Here is a 16,950-nt window from a genome sequence, read left to right as displayed (position 1 = left end):
AATTCTATTTTTAAGTCTATATTAAGAAAATTTAAATGTTTTTCATTTACATATTTTTAAACTTTAAAAAAAGAGCCCATTATTAAAGAAGTGGCAAATTTATCAGTTTTGTCTATTTTTGGAAAATTTGTTCTACATTGCCATTTTAAAATATCTGTTGTAATTTGCTGTTCTCAGATCTAAAAACTAAGGTAAAATAATCATAAATATTTTATTTGTGATAACTAATAAAATACTTTATTTGTGAAGTAGTTGAAAAGGTTAATTTCTATGCTGTTTTTAAATACTTACATACATGTAAGTGAAAAATCAATTGATATAAGTTTTAATGTGTATATTAAACACTTATTTATTTTTTATACAACTAATGGAAAATTATGATTTTAAAATTTTAGTCACTTTTATTTCTAATTGTTCCCTTTTTTTTAGTTCATTAGTCTATTTTTAACATCAAATAATAATTTAGGCAATACCTAAGATATTTCTCTGGATAAAACTTTCAATGAGAGTGAAATCTGACTTTCTGAAAAAAAATCTATCAATTTTTTTAAAAATGCCAAGTGATTTAGTTTTTATTCTTATGAATATTTGTTTCAAATTTTGTATTACTGTATGATTATTCTTAAAGTATTTATTTTAAACTTAGGAATCTGAAAAATTGCTAAAAAGAACAAAAGATTTACAGGAAGCATTGGATGAGTCAACTACCAAAAATGAACTTTTGTCACGTCATATCGACATGCTCAAAGTTTCTCTTTATAATGTGTTTGGAGAATCTTGATATTAAATTTTATTATTTGTAAAATTCCATTTTCTTTTCGTTTGCATGCAAAAGACATTCCAAAAGTAAGTTTTATCATACTTTTTCACAGAGAAGCTTTATTACAAACTTTAGCTCCATCTTTGCAAATTGTATATTGGATATTTCGCATATTAGAAATTGATATGTGAAATTAATTTCAGTAACTACCCTATAAAAATCAGTGCCTAGTAATTTATTGGTTCCAAAATTGCTCCCCAAAAATCAAATTTCAATAAAATGATGGGAGTCTGGTGATCTTGTTTAGAAAGACCTCAAGGGCAAAATTGAGTTAGTTAACCTTATCTCTTGCACCTAAAACAAAAAATGCATTCTTTGGTATCCTTTTGGGGTCTTTTAATAAGGTTCTCAGACTCCTGCACTGAATGGCAGACTTCAATTTGTTTATTCTTTTAAATGCACTAATTGGTGTGTGGTTCATTGATGTTCCCTTAAATGAGATAACCAATAAATCATCTAGCCTGCAGCACCAGAATTTTACTTTTTCGTTTTAAATTTAGTACTATCTTGATTTAGTATTTAAAGCCATGATGAGAACTAGCAAGCTGTCATAAAAAAATTTTAAATTACTAGATACTAACTTTTACAAGGATGAATTTCTAAATTTGATTTCATTAATTTATTCCTGTTCTGTAGTCAGTGTGAGGGGAGAAATCGACCAGCCTACACCTTGTGTGGAGACAAGTACTTTATGTGTTATTTAGTGGAAAATCTGATAAGAATAATAGTTTAAGAAGATTTTTAAAAAATGGCCAAAATTGTGTAATACCATTACACACTTTTTATCTATATATATTTCTCTTACACGGCGACAAAAAAAGCCTCATTACAACTCCCCGAATGGCAACGCTAGAAAATCGACCAATGATTGCTGCTAAAAATGTCACATACCAAATCTAGCCGAGATGGCTCAACATATAGCGCTTATAGAAACGGAAACTGAAATAACCTTAAGCTAGGCAGAAGTGAGTAGTCTTTGTTGATAGATCTCTATTTTAGTATTTTGTCGAAAGCTCTTTTTTTCACGAATTTATATATTGCGAATTTTGATTTATATTACGAATTTATTTGTTTATGCAAGTTTTTCCATTGCAATTCACTTATTTCAATTTTTATTAGACTTAATTATAGCCAAAATTTTAACCTTTTTAAAGAGATATCAGTTTTAGAAATTTTATCTTAAGATTATATACTATAGCACATTTGGTTTGGGAAGCAAACCATATAAGATTGCGTAGAAATTTTCGGGGATTGGCGAGCGTTAGCGAGCAGGGGGCGCAGCTCACTAGTTTGTAATAAAACTTACACTTTTGGAACATCTTTCGTATGCATAAATGCTCAAAGTACCTATTTATAACATGTTTGTATATATAATTCTATGTATATTTGTGTTTGTAAATAAAGTAAACTTTAATGTTTAGGAACAAAAAAGGACAGTTTATTAACATCACAAAATGTCTCCAGCTCACCTCTTATCACAAATGTTTATCTATGTGTGTATATCATACAAAAATATGGATTTTTCTAACAAAATTGTATAAAAATGATTTTCAATTTTGCAATTTTTTTAAAAGACCTTTCCTTCCAATCCAGCATATGATTTGTTTATCACAAAAATGTTTGTTTTGTTTTTTAAATTTCAAGCCCTTTATCTTCAATAGATGGTCTTTCTTTTTTTTCTTTACTGGAGTTGAACTGTAAAAAAAAAAGTTGTTAGAAAATTTTCATAGTAAAAATATTTGTCATTTTTATGAAATTTCTGGTTGCTTTGCTTACTTTTAAGTTGAGATTTATGCAGATGCAGAAGCTTCAGCACCAGCGGGAGGAGTGATTTTAATGTCACAGATCTGTAAAAAATAAAATATTTTTGAACTATAGAAAGAATGTAACAAAAAAGTAATATAACTCGTAACGGCAATATGCTGACTAAGCAATTTTGAAGTACCAATTTGGTGTGGTAATTTATCTCATATTTTGAATAAAAATAAAATTATATGTTTTGATATTTATGTGCCAAAGTTAATTTATTAGTTAATTTTTTGGCTTATCATTTGAATAATATGAATAATAGAATATGAATTATTTGAATGAATGTGAAGAATAGAATATGAATAATAGAATAAATTAAACAAAGATTTATGATCACTCTAGCCACAATGCTACCTGAAATACTGACATAAAAAATTTCATTAGTTACTCAAAATCTGAGACACGTGTTAAGTATAATTTTGAAAACGCTAAACATGTTTAGTTTTAACATGTTATGTAATACATGAGTTTTAAACATGTTATGCAATATTAACTTTTCATGCCAAGTCAATATGTCAATTTTTTGGAGAAAACTTTTCTACATGTTTTAAATTCAAAACTTTCTTTTTAATGTTTCTTAGTACTTGTAAGCATTAAATTTTATCACTCATTTATTTTTTCATGTTTAGTTTATTCAAAGAATATTTCTCTTAAACTTTGGCATAAGTAAGCTTGTGTTTGATTTCTAGTTTTTAAATAGGTCGATTAGTCACCATTTTGAATTTAGTTATCTAAAGATTGTTATGACTTTTAGGTGAAAAAAAATAATCAAGAAGTGTATGGAAATATATTAGTTAAAGGTCTAAAATAATATTTCATTAATTATTAATACTTGAACACTCATTTTGGAGTAAGAAAATAAGTTATTTTGATATAACCCTGCATTACTAAATGAACCATACTTTGACATTTGATTTTATATTGCAAGCTAAAAAGTCCTGATATTTACTTATTTCTGTATGCAGTTAGAACTTTTCTTTGATCAAGTGTAAAAGTTTATTAATATTTTTCATTCTGTCAAGATAATTTTGAAGCGATGTTTTTTCCTTGATGCATAGTAAATATCTTACCTTGGTAATGTGGTAATCCATGCATGCTTGGTACAATTGAACTTGAGGAATGTTGTTATCTGGGAAGTTTTCTTGCTGCAAAAGGAATTTGTGTATTTAGTTAACATAATATACTATGAATATATTTATTAAAACTTTATTTGATATTTAAGGTATAAGATTATTTTTTAGATCCAAGTTTTTTTCTTTTTTTATTATTCTACTTTTCTTTTTTTTTTAATTAAACTTTGTTGGGGATGTTGAAAAATAGCCGCATTGCCATAAATTTTCTATTCTACACTTTTAAAATTTTAAATCCATGGATTGTTGAAAATTTAGATAGAGTGCTGATATTTTGGATTCTTTAAATGTTCCTTTTTAGAATCATTTGCTCATTAATTTTTGTAAAGTTAAAGGTTTTGTCAATAAAGCTGAAGTTCGATGATCAGTTGTGTTATCTAAGTCTTTTATATTTATTATAATAGTTTTATGTCATATAACGAATCTTATTTAACTGAAACATTGCTATAAACATTCCAAAAAAAAATTTTATGTTTTTCAAACACTACATTTTCTGACTTATTTTACTATTAGTTATTCCTCGTTTCTCTTATAAATTATTATTTTATAGCTTTAAGTTTGATACTCTTCATCACTTGGAGTACTTAAGTAAAAATGTGCTGTATTCAATAATAGTCTTTTGTATTGTTCCTTTTAAAATTTTATTTCATGCGTTTATCTTCTTTTTCTCAATATTATACCTGTGTATGTAAATTGCAAATAATTGTAAAAATATGTTTAACAATTTTTCAAAAGCATTCAATTATTGTGAATCAATTTTGTTTCAGGAAGTATACTTACTGCTTCTTTGCTGCATTCATCATGTTTGGACAGGATCTGGTCTTGAGGCTAAAAATAAAATTATATAAAATTACTTTAAAAAGGAAAAATATACATTAATTAAATTATGAAATAAATATGTATAAACTCTTTCCCTGTTATTTTTTATTAAAAGTTTTCTTTAAATGGCTAATCTTTAATGCAACAAATATTTTAAATCTAACTTCGTAGTTGTTTTAGAGTTTTGCTTAGATTCATATTTTACAAAAAACAATTTCTTGTTAGATAAAAAATAGCTTCATCTTTTTTTTTTCCAAACAGTTTTGATAAAATCAAATTTGAAATGCAATTAACTCTTACTTCATTTACCCAATAAAAAATTTGATATTCATTATTAGTATTAGACAAAGAACCACTGTTAGTATATTTCATTGTTTATTGTGTTCATTAGTTACATCATAATCAATGAAATTTGGTCTATGATATTTTAGATAGGAAGCATAGCTATTCTGAACATAGTAACTAGTGCAAGTGAATCAATTTTAGAGTAAGAATAAAATTTAAAAAAAGTGCAATTGTATTGTTACAGCTCATGTCTATTTTTTCCAGACATAGAATAGTTCAAGAATTTAGGATATTTTGGAAAAAATGGAGCGATTCAATATGCTAGTACTGTTACTGAATTAAGTGTGATAACCAAATAGCCATTTTAAAGGGTCGTCTGTTATTTACTTGCAATTGATTTTTCAAATTGTTTATTTTTGGGACTTATTTACTATGAAGAAAAAAGGAGAATTTGCTCATTGTGCCAACCTTGCTTAGTAAAATAGTTGAAAAAATGTTTATAAAATTCTGAGTAATCATCAAATTTTTTTTTTTAAATTATTTCATTTTCATAGCATACTTTTCTATAAAAATTCCATGTAGTAAACAGCAAAACAACATTTTGTTACGAGATTTTTAAAATATATCATACCTTCATGTTCTTGGATTGGATTTCTTTTCTGGCCCGGTTATAGTTGTATTTGTTGTCAGATCCAAACTGAAAAGTAAATTTGATTTAATCATTCACAGGTCAATAAGAAAAGAAAATTGCTACTTGAAAGACATAAAATTGTTCTTTAATGCTACAAAATATTTATTTTGAATACTTATTTGCATAAGATAAAGAATTACCCTATAATGAAATTCTTTTTTTAATTATTATTTTGTAAATATTTGTTTATAATTAATAGTAGTGTTCTCTCTCTCTCTTTTTGTTTTTAACTTTATATAAACTTCTGACTTATGCCAGTTCTACAAATTCAATTATTACTGTATTATTTTAACATCTTCAAAGATGGCAAGCATTACATTTTATCAATTGCTTACATATTATTTTTAATAAAATCTTAAAATTTCCTCAAGCATAATTAAGTCCTTTCTACTAATCTTAATACATTCTCATTATTATCTTTTTAACTTATTGTTAAAAGCTGAGTGCATTGTATAACATCTGATAATAAATTATGAAAAGTGAGAGATCAAGATTTGGGCTGGCAGAAGTTTGAATGTACAGAATTTGCATTAGGTAGCATAACTTACCCATCCTTCAGTTTTCAATGCACAGGTGGTAATAGTTTCTCTGTGGGCATCGATTTGTTCCTGTTCAAAGAAAATTAATTATCACTTTAATACTATTTCAACACATTTTTAAAATACACTATAAATACCAACTCCATTAAAGCAAAAAGTTATAAACAACTAATTATGCATACAATGTGTACCACGATAATTGACGCCTTTAATGTGTATTTTTTAAATCCTTGTAAAAAATAAGTAATAAGAGTACTCATTAGAGGTCTCAAACAAATGGTTTGTCAGATTTTGAAAAACTTAAATCAAAATCTGTCAAATCATTAACAAGGAAGACAGGATAAAAACGATAGAAATTGATTGCCTTTAGAAGATGAGAAGAATTAAATTGCAGCTATAATCGAAACACATTCAAGTCTCATTAGGCAATCAAACTGGTTTTGTTTTTTCCCTCATTTAAATACGAATTTAAAAACTAACGTGTTTACTTTTTTAGATTTTAATTTTTTTTTAAATTTCTTAAAATTAATATTTTATTTCAGTTGACAAATTAAAGCCCACAGTAAATCTAAAAATGCTTAAGCTCCCAGGTTTTATTATTTTATTTATTTTTTGCATAAATTATTTTTAAACTTTCTTTTCTTTCAAATGGTAGCACGTATTAGGCATTTAATTGATGATTTTGGCCTAAAGGTTTAAAAAAATTTACAGACAATACGCAATTGTCGATTTTATTTAAAAATGGCACTTTATATGGGGGAACGAAAGTCAATTTTTCGAGAAAATGGTTCAATAAATTGAAAGATTACATAATAATTTCCAGTTTTAAAATCATTAAAATAAGACTAATCATTATAAGTTGCGATAATTTTAATAGATAACCTTAAGTTATTTAAAATTCTGTAAGGAAATTCGATTTTTGCGAATTGGATTATTTTCCTTATCCTTTTCATTTTTTAACTTCGTGAAAAATTAAGACAAATCAAGATTTTTTTTATTTGGTAACAAATCATTATGAATCGCGATAATTCTTCCTTTACTTTAACGTTAGATGACAGCAGTCATTCATAATAATGTTTCAATTTTTTAAATTATAGATTGCAATAAGACCTTAGGTCTAGTACTTTAAAAAATATAACTAATTTTACATGCGATTTTATTCATAGATGTGTGTCTGGAATTAATACAAAACCTGATATGAATTAATTCAGACTGATTTATGTAATAAGCGTCTGAATGTAACCTAATCTGAATTTTAACCTTGGCCTTGATGAATTCACTGAATATATAATCCTAAATCCCACACTGCAGAAGACGGAACAATTTAAGATAACAATAAAGACAAGGGGATAAGTTAAACACGATACAAATTATCTACACGACATCGTCACTCGTGTATTCTAAATTAATGTTATTCCAAGGTTACTGTTGTTCTATCTTCGCCTTGAGCAGAGCACTGTTTCCAATGTTAATTTGCATGTTAAGTTAATATGTTACATTTTTTTCTTTTATTAATTCTGAACTTATATGTATGAAGTTATTTTAAATGTATTTATTGTGTCGGATTTCTCTGGAAAGAAAAACGATACAGTTAAGTCTTAAAATTCGATATTTTTTTTCCTTCTCAAAAGGAATGTTTCTAACTATACTTCTGATATAAATTACATTGGTAGAAGGTATATCCTTCTCAAATACAATCTATTATTTTTTGTTTCAATGACTATTTATTAAATAGCTTAAAACTGCTTTCTAATATTTTTTTTCTAGTTTCAAAATAGGAACCGAAACACACTAAAAAAAAATTCCCATTGTTAATTTTTATCGTTCGTAAAAATTACACTTATTTTAAGGCGGTGAAATTGCCTCTTTCAAAATTTTCCCTAATAATTTCGCTAAAAATCCCCAAACAGTTTTGCGTTAGGGAGAAAAGAAATTATAAAATAGGAAGTATTTTTTTTTTTATCTTCTTGACATTGGCAGGCATATTGAAGGTGCTCAAACTTCCAACCGTTATTGAATTAAGTTATTAATAAATGTTTACAAAAAGATTTTTTTTTCGAACGCAACAAAATAAAATTTATCAAACACCTTAAGTTGTGATTTACCAGAGCTGAAATCTGAGATTTCATCAGCTTGACTTAATATCTTTCATATTTAACGACTTGGAACTAAAGTTGAAGCAAGTAATGCAATCGTCATTCAATTGCAATATTTTATGGAAATTCTGTGTTCACAAGATAATTACTATAATTCCGCGTTACTTAAATTTGGCATGATTGACCTGGTAAGGCATAGGCGTTACATGCGTAATCGATAATCACTGCAGTGATCTTAATAGCTGAAATATTTATCAAATTATCGCCTAGCAAAACTAGAAATATATATAAACCGCTTTGTATTTATTTGTGCAAGCTGCAAAACAGCATGGAAAACATGACGATAATAGGAAAGGCCTTGCGGTTACATAATGATAAACCTCTTTTTCTTTATACGTGGCATTTTTACATGACTGTTCCTTAGTATTGTTTCCAGATAAGTAATATAAAAATATTCAGAATTTCCACAAGATAACAGCATTATACACATAAAAATATATCGTTAAAACTACATCAGAATCAAGGTGTCGATTCGCTCACCCCCTATCACCGTTGAACATTTTTTCCGGAATATATTTCACGAATTAGATTCTCCCTCGACGGCGATAGGAGGTGAGTGAATCGCATACAGTGAGAATGGCTCTTTTTAAGCGCTACCGTTAATTGAAAATCCAAAACAAGTTTTAATATTTTCAATCCCTCAGTAAAAACTCGATAGATTTCGACAACGGTTTTGTTTTTTCCTCACTGAAATATTGATTTGCGACCCTACGACTGTTTACTTTGTTTAAAAAAGAACTTCCAGCTATGTAGTAAGGGCGGCCATTAGAAGAACATCCCGCGTTCAGTTATTTTTCAATAAAAGTAGATGCAAGTTATTTCTATATAGTTCATATATCCCCAAAACTAATTTCACGTTACTTCTTGCACAAGAAATGAGAATTTAAAATTTACTAATACCTTAGTATTTTTTAAATTCATCATTAATTTAGCAGTCTGCTGTGAGGTTGTACATTGTAGGTAAATATGTTATGGTAATAAGTTTAATTCTTACCTGTGTAAGGCTTGCACCTTCAGCAGGGGGTGGGTTTTTGTCTAAACATTGTTGAATGACTTCCCCTTTTGCTCTCTAATTGAAAAAGAAAAGTATTTTTATATATAACAATTCAAAAAACAACTGCGTTAATACGTAACTTAATAGTTCAAATCAACATTTGCAATTGTATGTTTTAGTGTAATCAAAGCTATGTGATATGACCTCTTTCATTACATTGTTTTTGTACCATTAATTTTTTTTTTTAAATTTCATATTTTTACAATATCAGGTTGCTTATACTTTTGGTAAATTTCAAAGTTAAACAAGAATCACTAGTTATTATTCTCGTGGACTGCTCCTAATATTTTTCTTAAGGTTTTTCGTTCAAAGGTCAGTAATTCTTTTCGTGCAATTTGTTTACTACCTAGGGATTCAGTCCCATAAACCAGAATATGTCGAATTAGTGTTTCATAGGTGTTAATTTAGAAAGAAAAAAAAAGCTTGCAAATCGAGATTTTAGTTGGTTTTTAAGGCTATGATGGCATTTATTTGGTATGGTAGGCCTCTTGTTTATCTCGACAGGCAAACCATCATTATACTTTGTCGCAAATTTAGAAAAAACCATTAACTTTATTGAGAGAATCTGTTTGCATATAAGTGGACGCCAAGTTAATGCCAAGCTCTCAGTGCGAACACGTATTAACATCGCCAACTCTCATTTAAATATTGTTTTTTGCAGGCGATTTTCTTCTGCAGCCAAACAAAAGTAAAAATTCTCTATATCTTTATTTGTATCTATAACTTCATTTTTTAAAGGTATGACAGCATAAGACTCGCCATTTTTAGTGGTCCAATCAAATCCAATGTTCATGTAACGACATGTAATTGTATCTTTATTCAAGAACGAATGTTCTCCTTAGTTATGGAAATATGTCGCTAGGATCTATTATAGTCTAATATGACAACGAATCTATAACCTTTTTTTTAAAATAATTCTATGATAGTTATCGTAAATGGTAGCACGCGAATTAAATTTCTGTCTGACATGGTTAGCTTTTCAAAGTTTTTATATTGTTTTTGAAAGCAAATTTGTATAATTTGATAGCGAAATAATGCAGTTGCAGATGATCACTTAAATCATATATTACAATGGTATTTTCTTAACTTGCAAGGGAGTATAGTAATAGTGACGTTTATTCCATATGTTCAACATTATTTTTCGTTAACTTATTTTGAAATTTGATCTGAATGATAACTTTTATTTTGAATGGGTTTAATTTATCCAAATTTTGTATTGATTTTTATAAATGCTACTAATATTTCATAAAATGTTTACAATGGTTTTATGATTTAAAACAATACATTAATCCAAATTAAATAAAAAAAATTTCATTTTAAGTGTTGACCAATAGTATCTTACCTGTTCTTGTTGTGATGGCTGTAGTTCTGGACATTTTCCCCAGTTTACTTCCTGCAAAAATTTAAAAAAATTGGTAAAATAAAATAAATCAAACATCGAAAATATAGAATACATAACTAATACAAACAAATTTCAAGCTATTCTAGACTTTAGATTTTTTTTTTTTATGCTCTATCAATGTGAGATTTTGATGCTCACACTTCCAATAATGTTGCGAAAATTTAAAAAAAAAATTGTGATCGTTGACTGGACTACTATACCAAAAGTTTCAGATTCACTAGTTTTTATTATTTATTTGTAAAGTGATTTTATGATTTATTAGTACACCCATTCCCTGATCAGCTATTGCCTGGATTCATTATTTCGTTGGTTCTTAAATTCGTTTCGTTCGTACTTTTCTCCTTTTATTCACTGGCTAGCCATGTAAGACATTATAGTAACGTTTGCTATAGTTACGCAAACATATGAATAATATGCTTTAATCTAAAAAATTAAGTGCATGTAAATGAAACTATTTAAACATAAAGGTCAAATTTTTCAAGTATGAAACTGCTTAATTCCTTCATTAAAAATTTTCGATTCAAAAGTTTTTCTCACCATTCCATGAATAACTATTCAGTATATACAGTGTGATTTTTCGTTTGCCACGTGTAATTTTTCGAATATTTTTACTAATATTTGTGTTTCTTTCATTTCAGTCATGTGTAGGTTTTTTTTAAAATTCATTTCTTTTTATTTATTTTTTAGCTCAATTTACTCAATAAAAAATCTCATCCCAATTTAATACAAAATATTTTTTTTTTTTTCAAATTTTCAGACACCATTTTCCTCAATCAATATTAATCACATTTATTTTTAAACTGCCCTTTTTTAGGACGGTCAGAAATTGGCACAAAATTACAATGCAGAGGTGCCAAGCTTATTGTATCTGTGTTACAGGCTGCCAAACCAGTTACTAGTCATTTAAAAAATAACCAGATTTGATTTATTTACTTAAAAAAATATTCTTAATGCAGCAGGGAGGATCTGTTTTTGTATCTATTTCAACCTACATCCAACTGGTTTAAAATTTTTTTCTTAACACATTACTTCAAAAGAGAAAAATATGAAAAAGCTTTTTGCATTTGCATTTTAAAACTAGTTTCACTCGAAGGTCAGAGTAATTTGAAATAACGGTTGATTAAACGGAAAGGGTTATTGATTTCTTGGCGTGATTAATAGACCGGCTCAATGCCAAAGATAAGTGGGACGCTAAAATAATTTTTTTTCTCTATAGTCTTTTACATAACTAGTTCAAAAATTTCTCTTTTTTAGGGTTTGTTATTCTTAGAAGTCTTAAGCACTTCATAAATTATTTGTTACTTTTATACTATTATTAATTCGTAAAAATAACTGTTTCTAAATAAACTTTTCAGTAATTAATGTTTTAGGATACAGCGAAATGTAGAAATTGAATGATAATTTAGATATATCTTTCTATAATATGTAAAAGATAATATGTCAAAATGTATCCTAAAAATATTTGAAAGACTAAATTAAAACATACAGTATGTAAATACCCTGAAACCTAATAAAAATACTACACAGAAAGAAAAACACTTTGGAAAACCTTCATGACTTAAGTGTTCGGCACTTTATTAATTAATGAAATGTATGCTTCAAACACTTCGGTAATTAGTTTTAATTTTTACATCAATATTAATTAATAAAAACAGCTTTTTTGAAAATGAGTTTTTGTTAATAATTGTTTGGAGTACATAAATGGCAAACATTGATATTTTTCTTTACAACATGTAAGCAGTCTGAAAATTTATAAAAATATATAGAATAATAGAAAATTATATAAGCATAGAATAAATTATATAGAATATAATTATCTATTAAATCTATCAATATACAACTCCGTAAAAGACAAGGGAATTCCCGGATCAAGTATTGGGAGAAACTTGCCTTCATGGAAGACTTTCTTTTTTTGTTGATGAAACTAACCCACATTTGCGAGGGAAACCACAAAACCTCCCACGGTTAGCCTGACGGCAAGGTACTCTAACCCATGATCCGCTTAGCACTGAGGATATTTAGTGAGGATAAAAGATCGTTACTTTGAGGCGTGTAAATGACATTGTGCTCCTTAATCTCTTCAAATATAAATCGTCAGTTAGTTCAAACTTAGAATGACAAAAAGTAATTTCTTGCTCGGCTCGTGCCTTTTAAAACTGTTACATTAAAAATATATAATTAATAAAGTGAGGGAATATTTTTGCGATTTTATTATTGAAATGATTTGGCAAAATTATTCTTTTTAGTATGCTGTCACAAAATCCAAAGTACGCCTGGCCTGTGCAACAGAAAGCTTGTCTAATAATAACTTCTTTTTTTTCTTCTTTTTTTTTGTTAAATGACACTATTCGCTTTCTATTTTATGGTGAAAAAAAAGTAATATTAAACATTTTCAGCATACATTATTATAACTAATACAAATTATTGATACTAACTACATAAAAATATTGAAATGTTTTGTTTAACTGTTGCATATAACCATTAAAATTTCCTCAACCACAGATTATGTCTTCTTCAATCATAAAAATTTTGCCAGAGCGTAAGATTATTATTCGCGCAATGTATTAAGTGAATGACAGTTTAGGAAATATATTACAATTTATAATACAATATGCAAATGTCTGTCTGATCTATTTCCGAAATATCGTCCTTCCTTTTTGTTTCCTGGCAAATCGTAACACCTTCCTTGAGATTTAAACAAATCGAAGTTTTCGCAGACTGACTATTTAGGTCAGTTAATCACTAGCTGGAACCGTGATCGCAGAGCGTTGCGGTTTAAGTCGCGGAAACTGTCTTAGTGGTACAAGTGAAAATGAGCTTTCTACTCTTGGAATTAAAAATTAAAAAAAACTTGCTGATTTTTTTTTAATTTGATGAAAAAGATAAAAACGATGCGCTCTATTGGTAGGAAACATACTGAGGTTAAAAAGCCGTGAAGTTTTGAAGGATAATTAAGTAAATAAGCAAAAGCTAGTCAGCTTTCAATTTCTTTAAAAAAAAATTAAAATGTAGAAGGAAAACGATTTTTGTTTTTTAGAATTTCAGAAAATTATTAAATTATTTATTAGAAAATTAAAGAATTTAGAAAATTAGAATTTTTTTTTCACTGTTAACTTAGTAAAAAATTAGCAAATTATGTAATTATAATCCTTTCAATTTAATTGTAAAAAATCTTCTCAATCGCAGTTTGTGCATTTTCATGATCATAATTTCATAAAAATATCCTCAACAGGAAAAAAAAAAGTTTTTTTTTAAAAATAAATTTTGATGTTTAGTGAATTTTTTTTATGCTCATGTGTCAAATGATTTTAAATGTAATTCCAATTCTAAAGTAATCAATTTTAGAACGAATTCTTTAATCAATATTCACTAATGCAACACTATGAACTGTAGTACTATATTGTATTGCAACACTATGAAGGAATTGTCGGAAACATTGCAAATTAAATAATAAATATTAAATAATGTTTAATGTTTTAGAAAAATATTTTCACACCTTCTATAGTATTTCACGTGAACTATGGTGATTGCGGAATTAAATTTTGATTTTAATAGCTAAGAAATCTTAAATTTTGCATTCAATATTCTGTGAAGTTCGTATTAAGAGATTTTTTTGCAGTTCTCAATCCTCACAAACACAATAATCTAGTTTGTATATTAAGCTGTTTAAAATATGACTCTGTATAACATGATTCTGCTTACAATTCGATTCTGTGTGATAAAAAATAAACTTTAAAATATATATTTTACTATAAAAAGTTTATTATTTATATATATAAATTATTTCTTTATTTTTAATAATTTCATCAATTCTCGAAACTAAAAACATGAAAGGCACAACATCACAAAGCTATAAATCCAGCTTTTTGTATTTTTTTTACTTAAATTCAAGTCATATTAATGCTTGCAATTGTTTTTTTTTTTCGCAATTGCTAGAGAAAAATTAAACATTAGATTGACTATTTAAGTATATTATTATTAAAAAAATAAAAAGACTTAAAAATTTTTATAGTTTTCACATTTTTATTCATTTTCTAGTAGAATAAAATTATATAAAATCTTAGTTTTGCCATTTGAAAATTACTTGTCTCCCAAATATAGTCTAAAAAATATCCTAATTTTTTTTAAATTTTTGTAAGTTCTTTTGAAAAAAAAGCATTTCTGATTAAATTTGTTATTTTTTATCGTTTATTTTTTCCTCATATCACTTTTAAAAATCTTTTTTTCCTTTTTTTTCTAAAAAAAAATTTCTAATATTATCACTTGAAAATTTTAACATTACATAACTACACATTATAACTTTAGAAAAAACTTTTTCAAAATAATCTAGAAATTGCAAATTACAATTTCCTTTTTTACATTTTGTTTTTAAATTGTTACATAAAATAACTTATATTCGCATTTACCATTTTCAATTTTATTTCAATTTTATTTAAATATTCTGACTTAAAAACATCTTTCAATAAAATATCCTACATAATCGTTTGCAATTTTTAATTATCCTTGCTATCTAAATATATTTCAATATCCCGTATTATCGTTTGTAATTTCAATCATCTTAGCTGTTTTAATATATTTAAGTAACCCTATATTATCGTTTCAATTCTTAATTATCTTAGCTGTCTTAATATATTTAAATATCCTATATTATCGTTTCAATTCTCAATTATCTTTGCTGTCTTAATATATTTAAAAATCCTGTATTATCGTTTGAAAAATCCTGTATTATCGTTAGTAATTTTTAATTATCTTATCACATTCTGTCCTAAAAATATCTTTTAGTAAAACATTCTATTCTTTTTTTTTGTTGCCATTATGAATTTTCTTTGTACAATTTTTCTTAAAAATATCTATCAAAATAATATCCTTGTTTCTTGGTATTACTCACCGGAACAGCATCTTGGGCGAAAACACAAGCTACTAAACAGAGAATTATTAAACACCTCATGGTAAAAAGCAAGCTGTCGAAACAATTTTTCCAACTTAGGAAGAAAGGTTGAAAAAAGACACTAGAGTACCGAAACCAAAGTTGCTTCGTTTATATATTCAACCATCAGCCAACCGAGACATTTGAAGAGTCACGTGAACTTTGAACGTCATCAGGGCCAGTGACACGATGGACCAGAAAATTAAACGTTTTCTGTGTTGTTTTATAAAATAATTTTTTTTTCTGCTACGTTAACTCATCAACACGAATCTTACTACGTGTTATTTGGTTATTTGATAGGAATTTGTTTTTACGTGACATTAGCCATTTTGAAATTTCATTCTTTCCGGAAACTTAGAGTAACGTTTTGATTAATATATTAAGTTTCGGTGATTATGGCTTATATTAAAATATAAACAAATTTTTACATGTACGGATAATATGGATTTAGTTTCCTTAGTTTGTTAATTTATGCTATAATCAATCAATACCGTTTCTTAGTGCTGTATAAAAATAAGAAAATACTAATGCAGCCATATTTTGTGCAACAAATGATTCATTCTCAAAAAACTTTTACAATTCCAACTTTTAATTTCACTGACAAATAATTATTTTAGAATTTTTAATTTATTTTAACCTATAATTAATTTGTTTCATCAAATTTATTTAATGACAAACACGTTTTGTAGTTTTAGTGAATCAATTTATTTTCTGTTTTTTAATGGTAAAAAATTTCCATATTTTTGCTTCACATAAAAATATATAAATTAAATTGAACCTGAAATAAACATTCCACAGTTTATACATATTTTATAGGAATTGATAAATACCATAAATGTCCAATAATCTTATAATCAATACAATTAATCAAACTATCCTGCGTGTTCCATCTGTTACTCAAGTTTAGTCCAGACATTATTTTTTTTCTGATCAAAGGTTTGACATCATTTTATAAATACTGTGTTGCAGACATTTTAAAATTCTAACTTTCAATTTCACCGAAAAAGTTATTTTTTAGATTTTTTAAAATTAATATTACCTAATAACTGATTTGTTTCGTTAGATTTATTTAATGACAAACACATTATGCAGTGGAAGCTAATCAATTTATTTTCTGATTTTTTACTGATGAAGAATGTCAATATTGTTGCGTCATGGGAAAATATTTGAAATAAAATGAAGCTAAAGTAAATACTCCACTATTTATATAGCAAAAGTGAAATGTACCATAAATGCCAAATGATGGTTAGATCAATACAATCAATCAAACTATCATGTGCGCTCCATCTGTTACTCAAATTAAATTCAACCAAGACAA

At 26.8% G+C, this 16,950-nt stretch overlaps 2 protein-coding genes across 5 annotated transcripts in view; one reads left to right on the top strand and one right to left on the bottom strand.

Annotated features, from left to right (window-relative positions):
* Nucleotides 1-2,251, top strand: part of LOC107448010 (uncharacterized) — a 31,847-nt gene extending 29,596 nt beyond the window's left edge. For 3 of the 4 annotated variants that reach the window (XM_043039930.3, XM_043039928.3, XM_087161577.1), the window contains one exon: nt 647-805. In XM_043039930.3, the coding sequence (XP_042895864.2) occupies nt 647-781 (135 nt within the window). In that variant the 3' untranslated portion in view covers nt 782-805. Of the gene's footprint in view, nt 1-646 lie in introns of all 4 variants that reach the window. The other variant, XM_071182603.2, reaches the window with a different exon arrangement.
* On the bottom strand, nt 2,237-15,710 carry LOC107448011 (uncharacterized). Its single transcript, XM_016063106.4, has 9 exons — nt 15,594-15,710; nt 10,646-10,696; nt 9,244-9,318; nt 6,103-6,162; nt 5,495-5,560; nt 4,540-4,587; nt 3,700-3,774; nt 2,597-2,667; nt 2,237-2,515 (listed from the first exon to the last, which is right to left on the bottom strand). The coding sequence occupies exons 1-8, from the start codon at nt 15,651-15,653 to the stop codon at nt 2,611-2,613; spliced, it is 492 nt and encodes a 163-aa protein (XP_015918592.1). The 5' UTR covers nt 15,654-15,710; the 3' UTR covers nt 2,237-2,515; nt 2,597-2,610.
* Nucleotides 15,711-16,950: the final 1,240 nt, after the last annotated feature.

Source organism: Parasteatoda tepidariorum, chromosome 4 (assembly GCF_982258835.1).
Source record: "Parasteatoda tepidariorum strain Cologne lab strain chromosome 4, Ptep-v5.0, whole genome shotgun sequence".
In the NCBI taxonomy this organism is placed as follows: domain Eukaryota; kingdom Metazoa; phylum Arthropoda; class Arachnida; order Araneae; family Theridiidae; genus Parasteatoda; species Parasteatoda tepidariorum.
Note: the sequence above shows the minus strand (reverse complement) of the source record. Positions and strands in the feature narration are given on the sequence as shown.

What these genes read in the sequence shown, in the direction of transcription:
- LOC107448011 (XM_016063106.4), bottom strand. Translation starts at nt 15,653, where the DNA reads ATGAGGTGTTTAATAATTCTCTGTTTAGTAGCTTGTGTTTTCGCCCAA. An exon ending in AAGGTGCAAGCCTTACACAG is followed by an intron (nt 6,163 to 9,243) that starts GTAAGAATTAAA and finishes TTCTTTGAACAG; the next exon opens with GAACAAATCGATGCCCACAG. An exon ending in TCCAATCCAAGAACATGAAG is followed by an intron (nt 4,588 to 5,494) that starts GTATGATATATT and finishes TTTTATTTTTAG; the next exon opens with CCTCAAGACCAGATCCTGTC.